The following is a 26,638-nucleotide window of genomic DNA, read 5'->3' as shown; positions in this document are numbered from 1 at the left end:
TCAAGAAAGTTTTCCTACTTTGACAAGGAAATCCTAATTTGAATTTGTTTTCCTTCTAAGGGTAAGATTTGCATGAAGATAGAAGAACATTATTAAAAGTGGGTAGCACATGAGGAGAACACAACTCAGAATTTTATTTCTTTCTTCTCCAAGAACTCTTCTACTAGAAGCACAAATCCAAGAACTAAGAATCTAATCTAAGACCAATTGATATCAAGATTCAAGCTTAATTCAATAACGGTTAAATAAATGCTAAATCCTAGTCCAAATTGAAGTTTTTATTCCAAAAGGCTGTTAAGGGTTTAAAAGTAATTACAATCTTTAGTTTGATGCCTTCAAATATAAGACAATGTGATACAATTTCAATACTTGATTCACTCTATTTACAATTTCTATGGGAACGATATCTACTTATTCTATATTACTTGTTCCAATTATGAACACTTACAAATTCTCAATCAAGTGATTGCTATTGTTGCCAAGGATTGTTGCAGTTGGTTCAATATTGATACTAAACATCTTGCTTGTAGTTTGGAGTTTACTTTTCTTGTTTAATTTGTTAGATTATTCTTATGTTGCATGTATAGAGCTGATAGTTTTAGTCATTGCCCTTTGATAAAGAAATTACGAAAAAAAGGTAAAAAACAACCAATTCACGAGCAACTAATGATTGAACAACAAGAGAATCAAAAAACATTGAGGGAATCAAAAAGCACTGAGGGACTATGTTCTCCCATAATTAGATGGCTTCCAACTTAATATTTGGAAGCTAACCATTAAGGCTAATAATTTTGAATTGAAGTTATCTATTATAAACATGATTCAAAACTTATCCAATTTAGTGGGTTACATAGTGATGACCCTAATTTGCATTGTTTTAAGTTTTTGAAAATTTGTGACACTTTTAGGCATAATGGTGTTACTGATAATGCCATTAGACTAAGACTTTTTCTTTTTTCTCTTAGGGATAAGACAAAGAGCTAGTTGACTTCTCTTTCATCGAGTTCCATCACTACATGGAATGGCCTTGTTCAAAAATTTGTAACAAAATTCTTCCTACAGGTCAAAACCACTAAGATAAAGAATGACATCACCGCATTCTAACAATTTAAGGTTGAATCCTTGTTTAATGCGTGAGAAAAATACAAGGAATTATTTAGGAGATGCCCACATCATGGTTTGCCCAAGTAGTTACAAGCCTAAATATTCTATAATGGGCTAATGGTGCAAGCTCGAACAACCATAAATGTTGTTGTTGTTGGTTGAGCTTTGATAAGCAAGTCAATTGATGATGAGCCATATAAATTGATAGAGAAGATAGCCATGAACAATTATGGATGGTCTAATGAAAGGTCATTATGAAGAAAATAGTTGGGGTATATGAACTTGATGCCTTAACCATTTTTACTTCCTAAGTTGCTACCTTAGCTAAGAAATTTGATTATTTAGGAACCAACTCTACACCAAACCATGATCAAACCATACAAAGTCTTTTTGCCTTGTGTGCTATTTATAGGAGGAACCATTTTCAAGATTTGTGTTTTATTAGAGCTGAATTTGTCTAATTTGTTGCTCAACCAAAACAACAATTTAACCCATACTCAAACATCTATAACCAAGGTTGGAAACATTTTCCAAACTTTTTTTAGGGTAATAACTAGGGGCAAATATCCACTTACCATTATAAACCCATACACCTACTTGGTTCTCATTAACCATAACAACCCCAATACTATCCATCTCGCATATCTTAAGAAAAGAAACCTTTCATGGAAAAGATGATCATCCAAATCCTACAAAACCAAGCAACTTCCATAAAAATCTTGACGTTCAAATAGGTTAACTTGTTAGTGCCCTCACTCAAAACCAAGCAACTTTCATAAAAAAACCTTGACGTTCAAATAGTTTAACTTGTTAGTGCCCTTACAAGTTGCCCCTAAAGAACCTTACCTAGTAATACCAAGCAAAACCCAAAAAGACAAGGTAAGGAGCAATGTAATTCCATCATCACCCAAAAAGATGAAAAGTTGAATAGAAGTATTGAGAAAGTTGATTCTGATGATAAGTTTGAGATGGGGAAACTTGTTTTGGTAAATATGCCAAGTTTTGTTAAGCTTGTGAAAGAAAAAAAATGGAAAACATTAAGGAAAAATCATGTGAAGATGATATTGAGAAAGATCTAAGTGAAGATGCACTAAAGCTAGAAGGCATGGCTATGGAAAATGAATCGATAAAGAAAGAGCTATTGGATGATGAAATGATTCATGATGATATGGTTGAGAAATTAATTGAAGAAGGACCATTAGTGGAGGCTAAGCTGTTAAAGTTGTGGAAGAAAAGGGTAAGGAAAAAATCAAAATTCAAGATAAGGCAAGGAAAGATGAAGATCAAAATAGGCTTACTTTAAGGATATCTACTCAATGTAGGTAGCAATTCACTCTCGCACAAAAAGTTAAAAAGCCTATTTTGGATAAACTACTAGTGAAATTGGAGAATGTTACAATTATTGATCAGGGTAGAGTCATGCTTCAAAGGAATTTACCATAAAAGCTTAATGATCTAGAAAGTTTTTCTATTTCTTGTTCTATTGGTTCTATTTATTTTGAAAAGATTTTATGTGATCTTGGTTCAATTATCAATTAATGTCTTTGTATATTTTTAAAAAATTATGTATTAGAGACTTGAAGCTTTCAGGAACATATGAGCAATTGACTGATAGATCCATTAAGCATATTTTAGGAATGGTGGAAATTAATAAGTATGCATTCCTAGTGGATTTTGTTGTGATGGACATAGCTAATGATAAAGAGATCCCTATTATCTTAGGAAGACCATTCTTAGCTGCATTTAAGTCTTTAATTGATGTTCACAAAGGGGAGCTTATTATAAGGTTCAAAGATAAGGAGATTGTATTTAAGTTAGGCAGTTTTAGCACCTTCAAAAAAAAAAGTTTTTTATGGATGTTGTGAAGAAAGATGATAATGAAAGGAATGCTATGAATGAGCTAATTTAACTAAACCTAACTAAGAGGAAAAATAGGATGATATATGCTAAAAAAGATGAGAAATTAGTAAAGAAGGAGGTGAAATCAAAGTCATCCGAAGTGAAGAAAAGGAAAGAAAAAGTCATGTTAATGGAACGGTACACACTAATGCTTTCAAACACCATCCTAAAGAGATTCTTATGAAAAAGAAGATGGTTAAATACATGAATTATTCTACAAAAAAGGGTGTGGTAAATTTACAAAGATAAGAATTTTTTAAAATAGTCAAGCTTGACTATAACTAGTGCTTTGTATGAGGCAACTTAAGTTTTAAATTTCAATTTTGCATACTTAGGACTAGTTTTATATTTTTTTTTTGTTAGGAATAGATAATGCATTTGGTTTGTTATTTTCTACTTTTGTAGGTACAAGGATCATAAAAGCCTAAGAGATGTGTGGTACATGGATAATTCCTACAATTCTAGATTCAATCTTAGTGAATTAGGGGAGTATCTTTCTTACTTTTGTGCTTTATTGTTCTATTTTTACACATTGAGGACAATATGTTGATAAAGTTGAAGGGATAAAAAATTTGTGTAAAATTTTTTTCAAAACTTTTAAAATTTTTTATTTTTGAGCTTAAATTATCATGTTTAAAATCAATAAATTACCTCATTTGTTTATTTTCTCATAATCCAATGATACTAACATTGATTAACTTTGATTATAGCTTTTAGAAAAAAAATGAATGTAGTGAAAGCATGAGATAAGTTCTTGAATTAGTTTATTTATAATTGTGATATTTCCACTTTTTTTTAGCACTTCGTCTTAACTATTTGAGATGTATGCTTGTTTAGTTAAGGTTTATGTAGGTGTGAAGCGACATTGATCTTTAAAGTTATATTTTTATTTTAGAATTTGTTTAAGCATCTTTTTAGGCCATCTTTGGATTGTTTCAGCCCTTCAAGCTAACATCTATTTCTTTATCCTTATTCACCCCTTTTAAGCCTTTATATATAGTCCTTTCCTTGTTTTTAACTATATGAAATAGCCATCTTTTAATTTATTATCGTTATCTTTCTACCTTACCCTATGTGCATATGGATCAATCAATCAAAATATGAGAGCTATGTTACATTTGGATATGAAGGGTGAACTTAAAAAAAAAAAAGAAAAAAAATGGAAAGAGGATGCAAAGTATGAAGAGGTTGAAAAACAATTTCAAACAAAAAGAAAAAGAATGCTGCTTAAGTGATAATGCATACTATTTAGAGAAAAGTCAAAAAAAGAAAGAAAGAAAAATCTAAGTTTCAAGGTATATAATTCTTTTGAAAGATTTCTCATCAAATAAAAAAATCCTAAGTATTGCATGTGTAGGGATTATCAGCTTAAATTTTTCTTTATCCTACCTTAACCCTAACTTTACATTACAAGCTTAATAAAGACAAATTAATCCTTGATTTAAGTGTGGCTACATTAGTGGAAAGAGATGTGATAGTCAAACTTATGAAATCAGTGCATGTTTTGAGGTGATATATTAATTTGATGTCTACATAACTTTAATTGAATGACTTGCAGTGATATGAGATAGACTATTCACACACGCATATGAAAATTACATTTTAAAAGGAACTAACTCTTAAATGAGTCTTGGTTTTTAAATTGTGTCTAAGATTTTTTGTAAGTTATATTATATTCATCATGTAATTTTTAAGGAACTTATGAAGATTTGACCATAGGAAATTTATATGATTTCAAGCATGTCTATTTAATATAGTAAAGTTCATTTTGCTTGAGGACAAGCAAAAGTTCAAATTTGAGGGTTTGATAACTCTATTAAAAAAAGTTATTTTTAGTGTTTAAATGACTTAACTTTGCTTTGTTTTTACTAAAATAAATTTTTTTTACTCCTAATATGCTTAATTTGCTGTTTTGTAGAAATCTCAAAGAAAAGATTGAATCTTGGTGAATCTTGAAGAATCTTAAAGTTTCTTGATCAATCATGGATGATTCTTGATACATTTAGAGCAATCTTGCACTATTCTTGATGTGTTCATGTTGATTCTTGAAAATCTTGAAGTTGGACTGATGAAATTCTACAAGATTTGCTTTGCCGAATCTATTGTAGTTAGAATTGATGAATCTAGTTGAAAATATTAGAAAATTCATGCATGAATTATGTAATGGATGTTTGGCTGTGATTATGGATAGATATGTAAATTCAAGTTAAAAGCAAGTCCATGATAGCTTATATAGTGCACATGCAAGGGATTATTAATGGATGACATTGCAGGGAGTCTTTTCTTATTAGCCAATAAAGATGATTTGGAGACTTATGTGGTATTATGACTTGAAAGTTTTGTCCATTCTTGAAAAAGTCCAAATAGCCCTTAATTTTCCTATTTCAAGAATATTTTCTTTCTTTGACTAGGAAATTCTAGTTTGGATGGGTACTCTTTCTAAGGGTAGGATTCGCATGAAGATAAAAGAGTACTATTAAAAAGAGGTAGCACATGAGGAGAACATAACTTAGAATTTTACTTTTATCTTCTCCAAGAACTCTTCAACTAAAAGCATAAGTCCAAGATCTAAGAATCTAACATAAGACCAATTGATTTTAAGATTTAAGCCAAATTCAAGCTAAAGCCTAGTTCAGGTTAGAGTTTTTATTCAAGAAGGCTGTCAAGGGTTTAAAGGTAATTACTATGCATAGCCACCATCTACCTATCCTTCTAATTTTAAAATTCTATGTATTCTTATTCTATAAATAGTTGGCTTAGGCATTAGGAAAAATTATGGATGGGGTGATAGACCAATCTTTTGTTTATTATCTTTCTTCTTGTTTTCTTTTAATTTTTTATTGTTCTTAAAACTTTTCTTTACTACAATTTAGTTTGTTCATATTTATTTTTAGTTTTCAAGGCAAATCAAGTTCTATTTCAAGTTTAAGTTTAAGTTTTTGCTTTTTCAATTAAAATCAATTTAAATGTATGTGATTTGCTTACTGTTTCTCTTTAATTTGATGTTTACATATTTTAATTAATCAATTTTAGTTTAGTTTCTATATTACTGCTTTGGTATTGATTTAATTTGCTATTATCTAAGTTAGTATTAATTTGGTTAGAATGCATGTTTTTAGGTTTCATTGAATTTGGTTAAGGTTTAACTAAGCTAATTTGTTTAAATTGCATGTTGCATTTATCTTTGGGTTTTAGAGTGTTTTTGCATGATTTTATGTTTAAGTTACTTTTGCATGATTTGGTTTTTATAATACATTGTTGTTTGCATTCAATTTAAGTAATCTTGTACACTTTGGTTTTAATTTTAGGTTCTTACATAATTTAAGTTTTGGTTAGATTAATTTAAGTTGGTTGCATCTTAATTCAATTAGTTACTTGCTATTTGCATTAATTTAAATTTAATTTCATCTCACTTTATTGTTATTACATGTTTTGAAGTTTAATTACATTATTTAAGTTTTGCTTTTTATTAGTTTTCATAATAATTCATTCTTATTCTGATTCCTCTAAATATAAGATAAGGTGAGATAATTTTAGTATTTGATTCACTCTATTTACAATCTTCATGAAAATGATATTCTACTAATTTTAGTATTTGATTCACTCTATTTACAATCTTCTAATACAGGGGAAATGGAATTTATATTTTGTGAAAATAAAAAAAAGAATAATAGAATAAAATAGAGAAATTTAACATAAGTGAATTTCAATATAGAATGCCTAGGTTGTTACTTAATGGATCATGTCAAAAGGGGCAAGACTAAAAAAGACTTGGGTGGTCAGCGGGTTGGGAAGGTGTGGGTAGGTGGGCAGGATACTGAGAAGGGCCTTGTTTTTATTGAGCTTCTTGAAGGTATGGTTCTAAATACAGCACCATAGTGCAATGTCATCTATGATTCTGATCTCACCTGGTGGAAAAAGGTATGTTTGTTGCTGTTGTTTTGCCATGATTCTCTTACTTGTTATTTGCCCAGTGAAACTTTTTGATTTTAGATTCTATATTATTGGTTAATTACGCATTAGTATTTTCTCTTTTCATTTTATAATATTTATTATTGGTGTCTATTTCAGGACAAAAGTAGAATTTTCAGTTGGTGGAGAATTCTTCCATTGCATCGGGCAGCACGTCACGACACAAGCATTTACGTATATTATGCCATGGATGGCCATAAATAAGAAAAATCTTCCTCAGCTTACGAAAGGGGAGAAAATTGGAGTTTCAAAAGTAGAGTTATATGAGGTAAACAAAAATTCACCTCCATTTAATGAATCATCAAGTGTCCAAATATTGTTACTGATGCCTGATTTTCTAAATTCTTTAGGGTGAGACTTCACCCCCTGATTATCTCAGTGAGAGTGAGCTCATTTCTCTGATGGAGAGGAATGGAATAGGCACAGATGCATCAATACCTGTGCATATAAACAACATATGTGAGAGGAATTATGTGCAGGTTTATAAATTCTTATGCAAAAAAATTTAAGTTTATCCTTGTGATATTTAGCTTTTGTACGCAAAATGTTAGCTTATCTTTGTATGAGATGGATATTTCATTCTTACTTAAAATGCAGGTACAAGTTGGTAGGAAGTTGGTTCCAACTACTTTAGGCATAACACTGATACGAGTCTATCAATGCATTGATCCAGATCTTTGTTTGCCAGAAATTCGCAGTTTCATTGAGCATCAGATTACTTTGGTTGCTAAGGGTCAGGCAAATCATTCTCGTGTTGTGCAGCATGTACTACAGCAATTCAAGCAAAAATTCAGTTATTTTATTCAGCAGGTTAGAGAACTATACGTTGTACTTGCATGCTTAAATAGCATCTTGGATAAAGTACATGAAAATCATAGAACAATTGTGGTAAGTTTTTGGTTTGTCATTTGATTAGGGTTGCTTACCATAGAACTTATTTCTAGTAGTCTTACCCAACAGATGGTTCTAAATACAGTGCAATTGTAGTAAGTTTTATTGTTGCTGTTGTTACCAGATACTCACTTTTCTGGATGCTCATGTGTATACATTTCATGGATGAAGATTCGACTTGTTTTTATGATTTCTTTTAGATATTGTAACTTGGAATTATTTGTTTATCACTTAACACCCCCTTCTTTTTCCAGATTGAGAACATGGATGCCTTGTTTGAAGCGCTATTCTCCCCACTATCTGACTCAGGACGTGCTCTTAGTAAATGTGGTAAATGTTTGCGGTACATGAAGTACATCTCTACACAACCGCAACGTTTGTTTTGTGGCACATGTGAGGAGGTTTACTACCTTCCTCAAAAGGGAACAATCAAGGTAATACCAAAATGCTGGACCTTTTGCAAAATTCATAGTTTAGTGGACCAATTATCATATGGAATGTTGTACCTTGCATATAAGCCATAAATAATTACTTGCGTCTTTGCAAAATCCATGGATTCGAAGGAAAAGTAGTTAAGCACTCTTGATAAATCTCTTTCCTTAGCTTGCCATTTTCTTCTCCCCCCCCCCCCCCCCACCACCTTTTTCTTTTTCTTTCATTTCCTCCTGTCCTTAGATCAATCCTAGAATCTATTACTCCATCCATCCTGTTATGTATGTCAAACTAACTCAAGTTTGATAATTATTTTTAGTAAAATAATAAAATTTTAGTAAATTTTTTAAAAATAAGATTTACAAATTTTGAATTTCAAAAATTTCAAAACATCTATAAAAATTTTTAATTCAACATATTTTAAAAAAAAGTAGTCAAAGTTGAGTTTGTCTCACCAAAAAAAGTTTAACAAGGGTAAACAAAATGGGAAGGAAGGAATAATATGTAAAAACTTCAGGTGCCTGATTCCACTTCTTTCTCTTCTTGCTCTTGTATAGAAACCTATCTGAATTGAGGTTGGGGCAACCTGGGGACCTGACTGGACATCAATACGTTGTCATCTCTAGCCATGCTGATGCCCTGAGTGTAGGAATAGTGATTTTTGTTTGATGTGTTTTTAAGAAATTAATCTTGAAGAAAATTAGAGTCAATTGAAACTTATGCTGCAAATGCTTTTCAATGGCATGCATCTACTTCATTCAATAGCTTGATGTACTGTAAAAATTGCACGGATGATAGTACTCAATATGTGGCAATCTTTTGGATCTTATGAGTTGTTTTGAAAGTTGATGGTTGGACTTGGAAAAGCCTCAAAGGCGGGGAGGGGGCAGCATTCCGTTGTTAGCATATCTGTATCAATGGCTGCACTTTTAACACTGCCTGTTGTGACATTTTAATTTTTCTACAGCTGTACAAAGAACTTACATGTCCTTTGGATAATTTTGAGCTTTTGATCTTCTCCATGCCTGGTCCGGAAGGCAAGTCATTCCCTCTCTGCCCGTATTGCTATAATAGTCCTCCATTTGAAGGAATAGACACTCTCCTTGGTTCAACAAAGATAGGTAGTACAGGGAAGTTGGGGAAGGGAGCAGGCATGCCATGCTTCCTCTGCCCATATCCCACATGTCGACATTCTCTGGTGGCACAGGGAGTCTGTGCTTGCCCCGAATGCAGTGGAACCCTTGTTTTAGACCCTGTAAGTGCTCCGGAATGGAGACTTTATTGCAATAAATGCAACTGCCTTGTCTTACTCCCTGAGGGTGCTCACCGGATTGCCACTACCCGAGAACGCTGTGCTGAATGTGACTTCACAATCATAGAGGTAGACTTTAATAAGAAAACAACTCCTTTGGAAGATGGAGCTACATTGCATACTGGTTGCATTCTTTGTGATGAGCTGCTTCATTCCCTTGTGGAGGTGAAGCATGGTAAATCATTTAACAGAGGCTTCGGTGCAAGAGGAAGAGGAACGTGTAGAGGCGGATACAGGGGAAGGGGATGTGCAACCGGAAAAAGGGTTGACCCTAAAATGACTTTCAGAGATTTTTGAACTTTATTTTCTACGAACTTTTCCTTTCAAGTTAGGTGGATAAATGGTCTGTATGATTTGAGCTATAACTGGATTTCTTTTTCTTGGTAAAGAGCTATAACAGGATTTGAGGAATGGTCTGTATTATTGATGATGAGCTTGGGAATTACCAGAAGAGCTAAGTTAGCAGTCCTATAGCTAAAGCAGCAACTGGAAAACAATATCATGGCGGTCATGTATAAATGCAACGAAAATTTTATGTTAAGAGATATGGTAACTTAAAACAATAAATTCAACTTTGCTATTTTAATATAGAAAACGAATGTTTGATTCCTGGAATAGAATGATGAAGTAAAATTATGAAATGATCATGAAAATATAATCAATTTTAATAGGAATAGAATGTTATTTAATGGTTTACTTCAGAAAATATCATTTATTAGAATATTAAAGGAATATAAAAGGAATAATTACAAAACAATACAAAAATATTATTCATAATTAGTTTGAGAAAAATTGATTATGAGAAATAAATAGGTTTTGATTTTTTATTTATTTAACTCATTTAAGGAGCATATTACACGTATAACTTTTCTTAAACTTAAAGTGTTCAAAAATTAAATCAGCATATGTGCGCTTAATTGAATGAACTCTTATTATTTATATGTTTGATTATTAGAATAATATGAAATATAAAATAATAAATACAAAAGTACTCATTAGTATTTGGTAGAACTGCATCTATATGCCAAAGAAAATAGAGACAAAATGTTGAAGAATATTCCTGAAACAGCAACCAGCCCCAAAAATAGCAATCCGCCAAAAGCGTTTTGTATGATTTATATGTCATGTTTACCTGTATTTCGGTTAGGCCAAACCCGAACTCTCAAGCCTTAAAAATACTAGTACACGTTAATATCACTTCCACCACTTCCTCTGGCTGTCCTAGCTCGCTGTCCATATCCCGCTTTCTAACTTCTAAGTTTCTACTACTAAGGCAAGTCAAGTATTTTAGTAATCTTTTCTGTAATTCAATCTACTCCTTCTCTGGGTTCTTTTTAGTTGCTTTGGCGGTGTTCAATTTGCATCTCAACTCCCTTTTCTCCTCTTTTTGAAGCAAGTAGTTTTTTTTTTTTTTTTTTTTTTGTACTTGGATTTGTAAAGGCAAAAAAGGGTTTATTTTGCTTTCTGTTTATGATAGTTTTATGTGTTCTTCTTCTTCTTCATGTTGATAAACTACAATTAACCATTTCTTGTTTTTGCTTATTTGCAACAGCTGCAGTTGAATTGGGTCATAAAGATCTGAACTTTCGGTTATTGGTTTTGAGGAAAATGAGTCTCTGTGGCAGTGTTGCTGCTGTGCACTTAAACTTTAAAAGCAATTCAATAAGCATGGGAAGTGTCTTAGCTTTTAGAAGTGGTGAATCCATGGGCAATACCTTGAGAATTCCCTTTAAAAAGATGTCAAGTAAGGGTGCTTGTCCTTTGCAGGTTGGTTGGTTTTGATGAATGTTTGGATAACCTTACCCTTTTGTAATAGTGAGATGAATAATAGTTACTTGTTTTATTATTATGAGCCAGGTAGTTTGCATAGATTATCTAAGACCAGAGCTTGAGAGTACTGTTAATTTTTGGAGGCTGCTTCTTTTTCTGCTTCTTTTCATTCTGCTCCCCGTCCAGTTAAGCCATTGAAAGTCATAATTGCTGGTGCAGGAATGAATTTTCTCTTAATTCTGATATTTGTTTTCTTTGTCCTTTAGGAAATCCATTTTCTATACCGTTTGAATTTTTGGTGGCTTCTTTGAGCCTTTGCTGTAGCTAAATTTCTTAAAGTTTTTATTTTTATTTTTTATTTTTTCATACGGATGAACTGAATTTTTGCCTAGACTTCATTCTGCCTTGGTTTTTAGCTAAATTTATTAACATTTTTCCAGTCGAGAGTCTCATACTCTGTCATTGGATTGTGACTTTGTGTTCAAAATGTTCCTATTTTACATTTTATTTGCTGATGTGACCATATCTAGTTTTATTAGAAGGCTGTGCCAATTTAGGGCCCTGTGCTTTGTGAGAATTGGATGGTTTGCATGCAAGAATAATTAGGTAATAATTTGGTATTCTTCTGTCATAGGAGTCTGTGAATGTAAACATGTTGTTTGTTTCGTTTTACTAATTCCAAGGGTTAACTTTCAAGTATGAATATGCTTTTGTTTGATAGATAAAGAAGAATCTGCTTGCTTAAAAGCTATTGTTAGAATGTAAATATAGCCCTTTGGCCTTGGGTTGATATTGGTGTAATACCTAAAATTTTGTTCCTTTTGTGTTTTCTGCATGCCTTTGCCATGTATTTCTTTTTGGGAATTAGTCTTATGAATGACATCTTAGTTCATTACAGGGTTCTAGATTTAATTTATGATCCATCACTTGAGTTTGTTTTTGCTACTAGACTAGACTTGCCACTTTTGAATTTTTGCAGGTTTGGCTGGTTTGTCAACTGGAAAGTATTTAGCGTGCAGGTCACAAACCTCTGTTATTAGAAGCAAGAGATGTTCTAGGTGGAAAGGTTTTGGCACTTTTTTTCATAGAAATTTACACCTGTTATATTATTGTATCATCTTCTCATTTCTAAAATCTTATTGCGCATAATATGAGGAGATATCTTACACTTCATCTTTGATGAAGACAACACAATTTTAACTGCAAGATTTATTCAAGGAAGCTTTAGTTATTTTGCTGAATTATGGCATGCAGCATAAATTAAATAATGTTTACCATGTGAAACTAAACTGCATTAATGACTAACTTGAGTTTCTGTGGATAATGCCTTTTCTCAAGCCTCCAGTCGCATGCAAAAGAAAAAAAAAAACTTTTGGTTTAAACTAAATTGATGATTTTTTATCAATTAAAAAACCTTTAAATGGCTTCTTGTTAAAATTTTAAGCTTTTACCATGGCATGCATACCTATGTGGTTTAAGGTGTTCTTTTCCCTTATCCTTGTCTTCTGTGAGAGATTAGAGTTTGGTCTTATTTTAAACAGGTGGCTGCATGGAGAGATGATGATGGAGATTGGTATGAGACAGGCCTACATATATTCTGTAAGTATAGATACATTTTTTAGTTTTCTCAGCCTTCCCCATCTGGTCTTCCTCTTTACATTTTTGAAGGATCTACCCTTGTATTTGAAATTTCATGTTCAGAATTGATTTGATTCTTTATTTTGTTTTATTTTATCATCCTCCTTTTTAGTACTTGAAAGTTGTAAAGACATAGGTTTGTGGAAATTTTGGACAATATTTCCACCTATTGTTTTCTTCTACATCTCCTGACTGTTTTATTGTGCCGAACTATCTGATACATTTCAACATCTCTTTTATTTATTTTTTCCTTTCTTTTTGGCAAGTCGGAGCTTACCCAAATGTGCAAAACTTGTTTGGAGAACTTGGCATCAATGATCGGCTGCAATGGAAGGAGCATTCTATGATATTGCAATGCCAAATAAACCTGGAGAGTTCAGCTGATTTGATTTTCCAGAAGCTCTACCTGCACCCATAAATGGTAAACAACTTAAATACATGGTAACTAAAGTTTGTATATGTTTGCACAAATCTATGAAAATGTGTTTTTGCTTTTACAAACAGTAGGAAAATAGAACTGCCTGTTTGTGTACCTGTTTTGATTTAATTGGTTGGCTGTAGACAACACCTTGTTCTAAATGATTAATTAATATTTGGTATACAACACCTTGTTCTAAATGATTAATTAATAGTTGGAACAAGTTCTTCGCTCTTGTCGCCATTCTATCTTATAGGTTAGTCAATATATACCAGTTTGCTATTGATGTTTGTTCTTTCCATTTATGTGTATTTATTGTCAGTCACCCAAATTGCTCATCGCCTTTCCCTTAGTTTCCTTTAATTGTTTGTCATAGTAGAAAATATAAGACTGAAGCATTAGTTGTCCTCATTAGGTCCTGGTAATCCAAGATTGTTTAATTTGGGGCTTCTTAGGACCAACCTCATATTCAAGACAGGTTTCTCCACTTATTGCTAATTGATTTTAAGTTGTATGCCTTTTAATTGAAGATTATTGTTTTGCTTTCTTGAAATCTTGAACTCTGAGAGTTGGGCCACTTTTGGAACTACACTAGCTTGTGGCAGAATGTTGACTTTCTCGGTTTATCAAGTTTTCATTTATCAAATTGGCTCTGTTTCAGCATATTCAATCCAAAAGGGATTCTAATGAACTCACTCTTTTGCGTATGAACTTTCCGGACTCTTCATATAGGAAATGAGTCTTTCGGTGTTTCTAAGTCTGCCAATGAGCATGTGAATGAGAACAGCTCATAACGGTTTGGTGTAAGAGTTTTGGGAGGATGACCAATTATAATTTCTTGATCTTTCAACGGTGGGTTTTCTTCTCGTTGTGGCCATGGTAGGAAATTCGCAAAAGCTCTTCATCTCTTATTTCTCTATGTTTGCTTGTTCCCTGTTTCAATTCTTTAATCTTTTTTTCTGGTGTGATTGATACAAATCCCTAGATTGTTTGCTTGAATTTTCGTTCTGTAGGGTTTTGATCTAGGAATAGATCTCAGCTTTTGTTATTATTTATTTATTTTTGCCTTGTCCATGTATGTAGGAAGCCATGCCTTATTGGGGGCTGAATTACATTCCTCTTTTAGAATGTGTCTGATCCATATTACTGTTGGACCCATTGGGGTGATTGGGAAACTTTGTTTTGCCCTTATCATTTAAATTTGTGGAATTTTTTCTACAGACGCTGAATGCCAGGACTAACACCTATGAAAGTAAAAAATTACAATTTGCATCTACTTTGCTTATATCTCCTATCAATGTAAACTGAAAGGGATATGGGCCATTTTGAAGAACAATGAAATGCTGACTTGGCCTGAGAAAGTAAAGTTTGCAATAGGACTCTTACCAGCAATGCTTGGTGGACAACCTTATGTTGAAGCCCAAGATGGTTTAACTGTTAAAAGAGTGGATGAAAAAGCAGGTATGCCGGTTATTTTTTTGACAAAATTCTCCTTTCGAGGCTATTAGCACATACATAAATGGTATAGCTGCAAGTTTGGCTGGTGTCTGAGTGGTGAGCTTAGTTCATCCTGATAAAAAAACTTCCCAAAAAGAGCCTCGTCAACGTTAAGTTTTGCTCATATAATGGCGCAATTAATTTGCTGTCCTGTGGTTGCATGCATGTATGGGTCTGGTACAGAGTTTTAAGCCTTTACCAAATACATGATACTTTTCTTGCTTGAGAAAGGTGCATAAGAGTATAAGTATAATAGAGTAACAATCCTTACGCCTGGATTTGTTTGAAGTCACTCGGGTTCCCTTAGGAGTCTCATTTCTGTACTATATTCATAGTATTAAATGTGTGCATGACTGTCCATTGATTTTAGTGCTGGTGCTTCATTTTATATGAGTGAAACATGAAATATCATGATGCTAAACTTTTAGATGGGAGAAAAGTATTGCCGAAGGCTTCTAAGAAAATGGAAAAAGGAAGAGGGAGAGGGAAAGGGAGAGGTGTGAATTTATGAAATTGTGTAAGAAAAGAAACTTTAGAAACCAAGTTGCCTTGTGCGGAGTTATATTTAGTAGAATGAACTTTTGTAGGTGATGCAAAGTCTATCAGTTAATGTATGCATTACCCTCCACATTCATTTAAACAATGCCCATGCACATTCATTTAAAGAATGCCCATGTGTCATTGTCAATGAATCTGGTATGAATTGCTTTAAGTAGCAAAAAATTGTTAAATGATTAAAAGTAAAGAAAACTGGTTTCATCATTTTCTTTTTCAGGGCATACCTGATCGTGTGACTGATGAGGTGTTTATTGCCATGTCAAAGGCACTGAACTTCATTAACCCCGATGAACTTTCAATGCAATGTATATTGATTGCTTTGAGTCGATTTCTTCAGGTATAGTTCCCTTGTTTGCCTGCCCCACTGGTTTTATATTTATAACTTGATTATGTTGGATACAGAATCAGCAACAAAATCATTAAATGATCCATGGTTGAATTTTACTTGAAACAGAAAACTTATGCCATATGTCTATGGTAGTGACATTATTGTGTCACAAAGATCTATAAATATGAAACTTGGACACCTCGATTAATACATCATTATTAGATTAACAGACAGGTAATTTTAATTTTGGTGCACTGGATGTTCTCCAATCACTTTGAGATTGCATGTTTTCGTGTACTCTGATATTCTAGAATCTAGAAGCATCTACAGGTGGTGATGCTTTTGTAATTTGTACTGCAAATAAGGTTCATTGAATATACATTTGTTGGATAGTCATGTTCATTCATTTTTATACAGTCAAGGTTATACAAAATAGAAGGAAAACAAGCTGTTACAACATTACACTAGCTTGCTAAGAATATATGAAAATCCAACAACAGGAGAAAAATGGATCAAAGATGGCATTCTTGGATGGAAACCCTACTAAGAGGCTTTGCGTGCCTATTGTTAATCATATTGAATCACCGGGTGGTGAGGTCCGGCTTAATTCATGAATAAAGAAAATAGAGCTCAATGATGATGGAACTGTGAAGAGTTTTCTTCTAAATAATGGCAATACAATTGAAGGAGATGCTTACGTAATTGCAACTCCAGATATACTCTGTTTCCTATTGAATAGTACTATTTAGCTTTACTAGATTACCAGCTTCTCTAATAATAGCTGATGGATGTAGAACTTGTCAGTTGATATCCTCAAGCCACTTTTGCCTGAAGATTGGAGAGAGATTTCATACTTCAAGAAATTAGATAAATTAGTTGGAGTTCCAGTTATCAATGTTCAAATATGGTTAGTGTGAGAAAACACTTATTTATAGCTGATTGTAATATTGTAATCTGTATATTTATATTTGTATCTCTAAAATTAAGCATTTGTATCCCTAGAATTAAGGATAAAAAATTAGGATAGACAATCCCTCAATTATAGGATCAGTTTTTTAAGAAGATTTAGTTTTCTAGTTTAGCCCCTAGTTAGTTGTATATAAACTTAAGTTTCTTGTATAATTTTTTATGAGCAATTTTTCAATATACATTCAGTTTTTTCTCGTAGTATTTCACACATTTTAATTTCTTAGTTTTTCCACATGATATCAGAGTTTTCGGCTCTTCTTAGGAAGCAAAATTTTCAGCCTTCATTGTTGACTTCTATTTTAGGCCTTCATTGTCGAATCCTATTTAGGCCTTCATTGTCAAACCTTGTTAAGGCCTCCATAGCCATTCTATTTTTCCCTTCTTTAGCCTTCATTGCTAAGAGTCATTTTTGGTTATATCTTAAGACTTGTTTCAGTTCAAAAAAAGATATCACTACCACCTAATTTGAAGAAATGTCAATTGAAAAAATCACCGGAGTACTACAGATGTCTCAGAAACAAGAAAAATTCGACAGAGAAGAGATTGAAAAGCTGAGAAACCTATTGAAAACCATTGAAAAGCCTACTGTGGTATGTTTCTTGGGTAAGGTCTCTAGTTCAAGTAAAGCTTCTGGTTCTCATAGATTAAATGTTGCGGTTAAGCCTATTACGAATTCTTGGGTCATTGACTCATGAGCCACAGACCATATGACACATTTCTTACAGAAGTTTAGTACATATACCCTGTGTCCTAGTAATAAAAAAATTATTGTTGCAGATGGTTCACTTACTACAGTCGTAAGATTAGGAGATGTTGAAGTTAATCCTTCATTTGTTCTCAAAAATATTCTTCATGTTCCTGGATTGTCTACTAATCTGATATCTATACAAAACTTACCAGAGATATGAATTGCAAAGTGACTTTTTATCCCTCTTATTGTGAATTTCAGGACCGGAGTCCAGGGAAGAGGATTGGACTTGCTAAAGAGAAAGATAGATTATCCTATCTTGAGATATCAAATAACACAAGTAATATCAAGAACAATTTACCTTTGTCATTTCTTTCTGAAAAATCTTTTAATAAAGATAAAATCTAGCTTTATCATTTTCATCTTAGACATCCTTCTTTTGGAACTTTGAGAAACAAGTTTCCTTCTTTGCTCAAAGGATTAAGTGTTGAAGATTTTCATTGTGATGTTTGTGAACTTGCAATGCACAGACGTGTGTCTTTTCCAATTTGTAATAAAAGAAGTTCTACTCCCTTTTACTTGATTCACATGACATTTGGGGTTCTTCTACAATTTCTAATATTTCTAGTGCAAGATGGTTTGTTTCATTCATAGATGATTGTACCAGAGTCTCTTGGATTTTTTTACTTAAATCCAAATCAGATGTGAATAGTGTGTTTTTAAACTTCCAAAACATGATCCAAAATCAATTTGGAGTGAGAATCAAGAGATTTAGGTCTAATAATGCAAGAGATTATTTCAACCAAAGTCTATCTACCTATTTCCAAAAGGAAGGGATTATCCATGAGTCATCATATGTTAATACTCCACAATAGAATGGAGTGGCAGAGAGAAAAAATAGCCATTTACTAACCACAATTCGAGCCTTCCTTTTTCAAGCAAATGTACCCAAATCTTACTGGGGGAAAGCTGTTTTCACTGCCACACACATTATAAATAGGTTACCTTCAAGGGTTTTGGGATTTAAAACTCCTATGGAATTACTCTCACAATTCTATCCCAACCTTAATACCACAAATAACCTCACACCTAGGATATTTGGTTGTACGTCATTTGTTCATGTTCAGAGTCATAATAGGGGAAAGTTGGACCCAAGAGTGATTAAATGTATCTTTATGAGGTATTCATCAACTCAAAAAGGGTATAAGTGTTATCATCCTTTTACCAAAAAATTTTATGTGTCTACAGATGTCACTTTTGAAGAAAGTAAACCATTTTTTACTCAACCTTATCTTCAAGGGGAGACTTCATTCATGGAAGATAAGGATAAAGACTTCTTTTTGCTTGATTTGTCCTTTTCTTGAACGTTTTCACCCATTAATTCTTTTGAGTCAAAACCTGTTTTTGCTAAGCCCAAGTCAAACATTGAATTTGAGTTTGAACTCATTCCAAATACAGAAGATGTAACAAAAGATAATAATGTTCTTGATTCTATGAAGGAATTACAAGTGTACTCAAGAAGAAAAGTTCCAAATCCTAAACCAATGCTAGTCCAAGTGTCACGGACCTAAGGAAGAGTCCTAAATCTCACATCGAACATAATAGAAGGGTCACTGAGGTATGAAAGGGTTCACACCACCTCTTTCTTGTAAGGTACCTTTTGTAGGATAAAATCGTGAGGCAAAGGGGCCAGAGCGGACAATACCTCACAAGGGTGTGAACCGTGGCAGGTAGATCGATCTGGGATGTCGGATGAGTGGATGCCCAGGTTCTGGAGCCGCGTGGGTTTGGAGCTTAAGTCTTGAACCATGACAAGTGGTATCAGAGCCAGCCCTAAACCGTTCGATCCACGCCAAGCGCTTCAAGGGAGGTAGGCAGGATGGCTAGCTTTCATGACGAGGGCGTCACGAGGTTGGGTGGGGGAGAATGTCACGGACCTAAGGAAGAGTCTTGAATCCCACATCGAACATAATAGGAGGGTCACTAGGGTATAAAAGGATTCACACCACCTCTTTCTTATGAGACGCCTTTTGTAGGATAAAATCGTGAGGCTAGGGGGTCAGAGCGGACAATACCTCACAAGGGTGTGAACCGTGGCAGGTAGGCTGATCTGAGACATCGAATGAGTGGATGCCCGGATCCCGAAACCGCGCGGGTTCGGAGCTTAAGTCTTGACCCGTGACACAAGAACCTGATTCTAACTTTGGAAATAAGGTAACTACAGTTTTTGACGCTATTTCTCAAAATGAGCATGAATCTCCTAAAACTATAACTAGTGATTATGATCTATCTATTACCATTAGGAAAGGAACTAGAGAATGTATTAAGCATCTACTATACCCAATCTCTAATTTTGTGTCATTTGAAAAATTCTCACCATCCCACAAAAATTTTCTTTTGAGCCTAAATACTATTTATGTTCCAACTACTTTATTCAAGGCATTATTCAGTGAGAAATGGAAGCAAGCCATGAAAATAGAAATGGAGGCCTTAGAGAAAAATAAGACATAGGAACTGGTAGAGTTGCCTAAAGAAAAAAATCTACTAGGTTGTAAATGGATTTTCACTATAAAATACAAAGCAGATGGTACTGTTGAAAGGTATAAAGCTAGGTTAGTGGCTAAGGGCTACACTCAAACCTATGGAGTGGATTATCAAGAAACCTTTGCTCTAGTTGTCAAGATAAATGCAATTAGGATTTCATTATCATTGGCTGTAAATTACAATTGGTAGCTTCAACAATTTCATGTAAAGAATGCTTTTCTACATGGTGATTTGGAGGAAGAAATATATATAAAGGTTTCACCAGATTTGGAGGTCATCTAGAAGCAAACAAAGTATGCAAGATGAAAAAGGCTTTATATGGCCTTAAATAGTCTCCTAGGGCTTGGTTCAGGAGATTTACCAAAGTGATGCTAGCAATAGGATATAAACAGAGTCAAGGAGATCACACATTGTTTATCAAACACTCTAATTCAGGGAGAGTCATAGTTCTATTAGTGTATGTTGATGATATAAATTGTAATTGGGGATGATGAAAAAGAGAGAGAATCTCTAAAATAGTCTTTGGCTAGAGAATTTGAGATAAAAGAGCTAGAGAGATTGAAGTACTTCCTAAGAATTGAAGTAGCTCACTCACGGCATGGTATTTTCATCTCACAACAGAAATATATAATGTATCATTTGAAGGAAACTAGGAAGCTCGCATATAAAGCTGCAAATACCCCGATAGATCCTAATCATAAAATTAAAAAAGCTAATAAAGATGCTGTTGTAGATAGAGAGATGTACCAAAGGTTAGTTGGAAGACTCATTTATCTCTCACATACTAGACTTGATATAGCATATGCTATGAGTGTGGTAAGTCAATTTATGCATAGTCCTAAAGAAGTGCACCTATAGGCTGTCTACCGTATACTGCACTATTTGAAGGCTAATCCTAGGAAAGGTATCTTATTCAAAAGAAATTCAGGTTAGTTCTAGAAGCATATATATATGCTGATTATGCAGGTTCAATAACTGATAGAAGATTCACCTCAGGCTATTGCACTTTTTTAGGTGATAATCTTGTGACTTGGAGGAGTAAAAAACAGAATGTAGTAGCAAGATCAAGTGCTGAAGTAGAGTTCAGAGCAATGGCTTAAGGAATTTATGAACTACTATAGTTAAAGATTATCCTAGAAGACTTGAAGATAAAGTGGGATGGAGCAATGAGACTCTACTGTGATAACAAGTTTGCAATAAGCATTGCACACAATTCTGTGCAACATGACAAAACAAAACACATTGAAGTAGATTGGCATTTCATAAAGGAGAAATTAGACAGTGGGTTGATTGTACACCTTATGTATCAACTAAGGGTCAACTTATAGATGTGTTGACTAAAGGTCTCAGCAATGCAATATTTCAAGAAATTATTTTCAAGCTAGGAATGGAAAACACCTATTCACCAGCTTTAGGAGGAGTATGGGAAAACCCTTATTTACAGCTGGTTTTAATATTGTAATCTGTATATTTATATTTGTATCTCTAAAATTAAGTATTTGTATCCCTAGATTTAAGGATAAAAAATTAGGATAGATAATCCCTCAATTATAAGATCAATTTTTTAAGTAAATTTAGTTTTCTAGTTTAACCCCTAGTTAGTTGTATCTAAACCTAAGGTTCTTGTATAATTCTTTATGAGCAGTTTTTTAATATACATTCAGTTTTTTCTCTTTGTTTTCACACAGTTTAATTTCTTAGTTTTTCCATAGTTAGTAACAAATTCTATTGTTTATTCAAACAATTCATTGGTATTGTTATTGGTCTGTCTCATTCCCCCAAACCTTTTCTAAATCTTTGCACTTCATAAAGATGTTGTTTGAAGTAAGTACATCCTGTTGACTTCTATTGATATCTTTTCAATTGATTTAACATATAAACTTAAAATAAGTGTTAGGGGAAGAAACTATAATATATGGGTATTGATCTTGACCATGAGCTGAATGGTTGAGTGCTGATGCAGCATATTATAATCCAGTTGAGAGCACCTAGGGTATAGAGTCCCACATCAGAACAGTGCTGGAGAAATGAAGGACTGGTATATGTTTTTCAGCCCTTCACAAAAGATATTGCTCATCATTTACATTATGTCCTTCATTTGAAATGCCTTCTAAGCAAAAAGCAAGAGTGTTGGGCATGTGCTCTTGTCACAGGTCGAAACTTAAGCTCTGAACCCGCGCGGCTCCGAGACCCGGGCATCCACTCATCTGGCGTCCCAGATCAGCCTGACCGCCACAGTTCACACCCTTTTGAGGTATTATCCGCTCTGGCCCCCCTGGCCTCACGGTTTTGTCCTACAAAAGGTGCCTCACAAGACGGAGGTAGTGTGAACCCTTATATACCCCAGTGACCCTCCTATTATGCTCGATGTGAGATTCAGGACTCTTCGTTAGGTCCGTGACATTCTCCCCCACCCAACCTTGTGACGCCCTCGTCACGGAGGTTGGCCACCCTGCCTACCTCCATTGAGGCGCTTGACGTGGATCGAATGGTTTAGGGCTGGCTCTGATACCACTTGTCACGGGTCGAGACTTAAGCTCCGAACCCGCGGGGCTCCGGGACCTAGGCATCCACTCATCCGACGTCCCAGATTAACCTAACCGCCATGGTTCACACCCTTGTGAGGTATTGTCCGCTCTGGCCCCCCTGGCCTCACGGTTTTGTCCTACAAAAGACGCCTCACAAGGCGGAGGTGGTGTGAACCCTTATATACCCCAGTGACCCTCCTATTATGTTCGATGTGGGATTCAGGACTGTTCCTTAGGTCCGTGACACTATGACTCTCTAGGTTGCATAGACTTTTAAGAGTAGTTTAGAAGAGCATGCATGTGTTTCCAATTGTTGTTATGTGGTGCAATTTTATTATTTTCATGTCAGCATCTTTAAACTGTATTAATAAGCTTTGGGCTTTTGGTTGAATATCCCATGGTTTTCTCTTATTTTCCCATTGAAAAGGGGACAAACAAAGGGTGATTTATTTGAGGTTATACAGAAAAGGGGTAGTTCATTTGAGGTTATATTGTGGCCAATGCTGTGCAGAGTCACAATGAGAGGGCAAAATTGTGGAGTACTTTTCAGTGCTCATAAGCAGAGTGGAGCTAAACTCAAAGCCCAATATGGACGAAATTCACATGCAAGGGGTAATTGTTCAGTGGAGATGGCTGGGAGCTGTTTCCTACTTCAACGAGCAGTCAGAAAAATGAAGGATTCATGCATCACAAGTTTAGACCAATGTTAAAACCTTTAGGTTTTACATTGTCCCCAACACCGTTCACTGATCTCCCATCAGAATGCAGCATTATTTTTGTTCAGAGTTATTGTAGCAAGCATTTTTGTCCCTAATTTCTTATTAATTCACTGCACTTCACTGATGAAATGAATTTAGTAATACATGTGTGCTATTCCCTTATAAACAGATGCATTATTATCTATAGTGCTATGATATTCAGATCTTTTTTGCGTTTCAAGACTGCAATATGTATATATTTATACCTTTCCCACCAAAATTTAATATGAGAGCCCATGGTTGAGTGATATAGATTATCTCCATTTGCAGGTTTGATAGGAAATTGAGGAACACCTATGATCATCTACTCTTCAGCAGGTCTTCCTCCTTAATCTATCAGCCCTTTAATTTTCCCCCTCTTTGCTATATTCAGCTCTCATGCTTGTTATCTGCCTGCCCCATCGTAGCTTTATGAATTTTTGCTAAACGTCTTTCTAAATTCATGATATTCATGTAGAAATGGAACTAGAATAAATTTTGAGGAAGAAAGTTATTTGCTTATAAGAATGTGGAAACCAGAGTGTAGGGATATTATTACTTCCAGTCTATGGTCTCTGCCTATTGATAGCCAAGCAATGCCTGAAACAAATGGCGGTAATCAGGTGTCCAATAGTCATCAAACTCCTGTTTCCCAATCTAAGGCAGAAGGTAAGCAACCTATTGAAGTCACTGGTATTGATGAACATGGGAAAATTACGTACAAAAATTGACTTAGCCTTGGAAGGGGAACCTATTAATTATTGGCAACTGTCAAATCCAAAGAACGGTTGGATATAGAAGTGTAATTTTAACTCAACCTTTCATGAGAATTGAGAAAAAGGAAAGTTTGAGAAAGTAATAATTATAAAAGAATAAAATGATAGGTGCAGAGACATTACTGTTACTCCCCCTTTTAATAATTTTTTTCGTTATATAAAAGAGGTTAACTGAATTAGCTTTTTGTCTCCCCATTCATGCATGCAACCACTACTTAATGATTTATTGTTTTATGCAGGAATATTACAATCCAAACCAATCCATGCTGGAGTTAGTTTTTGCCCCTGCAGAAGAATGGATTGCACAGAGTGACTCAGAAATTATTGATGCCACAATGAAGGAACTTGCAAAGCCCTTTCCTGATGAAATTTCTGCAGATCAGAGCAAAGCAAACGTCATAAAGTATCATATTGTTATAACACCAAGGTTAGATTGAGTGCATTCTTTCAGAATCTTTATTAGTACTTTTTTTAAAAATCAAATCCAAGCCATTTCTTGAAATGTTATGCCATGGCTGAAAAATACATGGCTGGTGATGGCTTCCCCTTATATTCATATAGTGATGCATCAAAGAGTATAATCGTGCTAGAAACATGTGAGAAATATTTATTTCAAATTTTTCATGGAAGCTTTTAATGCTATCTTGGACAAACTTTCATTCGATCTCTAAACAGGATTTCAGTAGCATTTCATACATATGTTTGCACATGCATGCATGAATGCATTTATCTATATGTGGAACTGTACACTTATATTAAATGGATTGCAGGCCTTAAATCAATTTACATTTGTACCTTGGTCACTAGATTCCTACTGAAACTAAAAGCTAATTATCATTTCAGATCTTTATATAAAACTGTTCCAAATTGTGAACCCTACCGCCCCTTGCAGAGATCTCCGATAGAGGGGTTCTATCTAGCAGGTGATTACACAAAGCAAAAGTATTTAGCTTCAATGGAAGGTGCTGTTCTCTCAGGGAAGCTTTGTGCACAGTCTATTGTACAGGTATTTTTTGCATTATTTTGCTCTGCCATGTCGCTGTAACTGAACCGGCATAAGTTTCACTTTTTCCCCACATAAAGTTCAATTACTAGTTGTCTTAGATGCCAAACCTGTTACTATATACTATGCCAGGAGAGTCTTGTAAAGGTGGCAATAAGTCCATACAATAGGACGATGAAATGAAATTATCTGTTGTGCTTGTTTCAGCACTTCTAATGTATCGAAATATGCAGGATTACAAGTTGCTTCTTACTTTGGGACAAAGAAAGTTGACAGGAGCAAACATTCACTGATGACTTTTATGTTGAAGGCAAAAATTCACAAGTTCGATTGTTCAAGGCGAGTAGGTTAGTGGTCTCTCAGCAGTACACACACACACACACACACACATATATATATATCATATACCCCTATAAAATCTGTAACATGTGCAAAGACAGCATCACAAACTGCGTGTAAAATTCTTTTGATGGAATCTATATGATCTTCAATTAGCCTGTTAAAAGAAAAAGAAAGAAAAAGAAAGGGAATCTGTATAATCTTCCTCATTCTAGCAACTTCTAAGTTTTTGAGGAATCGTCATCATAAATAATCATAATCACAATTATGCTGTAGAATGCATTATTCATCTTTAAGTCAACAAATTAAGATAGAAAGACTGAGTTCATTGACATTGCAACCCCACTAGATTGAGTGGTAACCTGTAATTTAGAAATTGAGGCTTCCCTTTTGTAGAAAGATTAAAGTGCGAGTATGGAAGGGGAAAAGGACAAACAAAAAATATTTTTACTAGTGTTTAATTCGACAGGTGAGAGAAGAACATATAGAGTAGGGATAGAGTTATGTTTCAGGCTATTTATTTAGGAACACTTATAGTACATCCTCACTTAATCTCTTTAATTCTTGTATATCTGCTACTTAATTTTAGAGAATTATTACTCACATAGCAAGGCTTTGTTTTGTAACAACTAGTTATGGTCCCTCGTTACCCGAGTAAATTTTTTCTTGTCGCTATTGGCATGCAGAGAAAGACACTCCATCGGGAGATAACCGCTTCCTAAATGAACACGACAAATTGGTCCTTTCCCTTCTATTAGGTTTCTCTGAATCTCTTCATTGACCCTCTTTCCTACAATAATCCAGAAAACAAAAAACGAAGTACTGAACAATAGATAGAATCCAAAACTTAGAAGAACGCTACACTTCAATGATAGTTGTTGTTGATGTTGTTTTTTCTCTTTTTTTTGCCCCTTTTGGTTATAACTAACATTACATAGGTGACAATTACCAAAGTGACTGCTTCTGGTTGAAATTGGAAGCAAGAGTAGTGAACAGGGGATATCGGATTGCAGGACAAGTATAAAAAGAACAGGGGAAATCTTACAGGACATGTTTGCAAAAAAAAAAAAAAACTGGGTTCTGGTTGAAACTAATGGCAGCTATATCGGATTGGGTTGTGATATTTTGGAGGAGAAAGAGGAATTTGATAGTCAATTTTCTTGCTGAAAGGGAATGAATATATTCTTACCCGTGATAAACAACTGCATATAAAATAAGAATATTTGGGTTCATGC

General features: G+C 34.2%; 2 protein-coding genes, 1 non-coding gene and 1 pseudogene across 6 annotated transcripts; 3 read left to right on the top strand and 1 right to left on the bottom strand.

Annotated features, from left to right (window-relative positions):
* Window positions 1-1,074: 1,074 nt before the first annotated feature.
* Window positions 1,075-1,181, bottom strand: LOC149510961 (small nucleolar RNA R71). Its single transcript, XR_016334896.1, has one exon. It is a non-coding gene; the product is annotated as a small nucleolar RNA R71 (small nucleolar RNA).
* A 5,448-nt stretch (window positions 1,182-6,629) lies between these two features.
* On the top strand, window positions 6,630-9,998 carry LOC111279723 (DNA topoisomerase 3-beta-like). Of its 2 annotated transcripts, XM_089756436.1 has the most exons (6): window positions 6,630-6,924; window positions 7,075-7,243; window positions 7,326-7,454; window positions 7,573-7,785; window positions 8,121-8,300; window positions 9,266-9,998. In XM_089756436.1, exons 1-6 carry the CDS (start codon window positions 6,887-6,889, stop codon window positions 9,905-9,907), a joined length of 1,371 nt encoding a protein of 456 aa, XP_089612562.1. In that variant the 5' UTR covers window positions 6,630-6,886; the 3' UTR covers window positions 9,908-9,998. The 2 variants fall into 2 exon arrangements, with proteins under 2 accessions (XP_089612562.1, XP_089612563.1); XM_089756437.1 differs by lacking the exon at window positions 7,326-7,454.
* A 644-nt stretch (window positions 9,999-10,642) lies between these two features.
* Window positions 10,643-26,638, top strand: part of LOC111298825 (15-cis-phytoene desaturase, chloroplastic/chromoplastic-like) — a 62,958-nt pseudogene continuing 46,962 nt past the window's right edge.
* LOC111279744 (15-cis-phytoene desaturase, chloroplastic/chromoplastic-like) lies at window positions 22,705-26,497 on the top strand. 3 transcript variants are annotated; one of them, XM_089756689.1, is made up of 5 exons: window positions 22,705-23,624; window positions 23,764-23,954; window positions 24,301-24,488; window positions 24,905-25,067; window positions 25,298-26,497. In XM_089756689.1, exons 2-5 carry the CDS (start codon window positions 23,895-23,897, stop codon window positions 25,355-25,357), a joined length of 471 nt encoding a protein of 156 aa, XP_089612815.1. In that variant the 5' UTR covers window positions 22,705-23,624; window positions 23,764-23,894; the 3' UTR covers window positions 25,358-26,497. The 3 variants fall into 3 exon arrangements, with proteins under 3 accessions (XP_089612815.1, XP_089612816.1, XP_089612817.1); XM_089756690.1 differs by having other exon boundaries at window positions 22,706-23,624; window positions 23,826-23,954; XM_089756691.1 differs by lacking the exon at window positions 23,764-23,954 and having other exon boundaries at window positions 22,713-23,624.

The sequence above is a fragment of the Durio zibethinus genome, chromosome 27, assembly GCF_047325235.1.
Source record: "Durio zibethinus cultivar Kanyao isolate XHJ-2024 chromosome 27, ASM4732523v1, whole genome shotgun sequence".
Lineage (NCBI taxonomy): Eukaryota > Viridiplantae > Streptophyta > Magnoliopsida > Malvales > Malvaceae > Durio > Durio zibethinus.
This window is presented reverse-complemented; position numbering and strand designations above follow the sequence as displayed.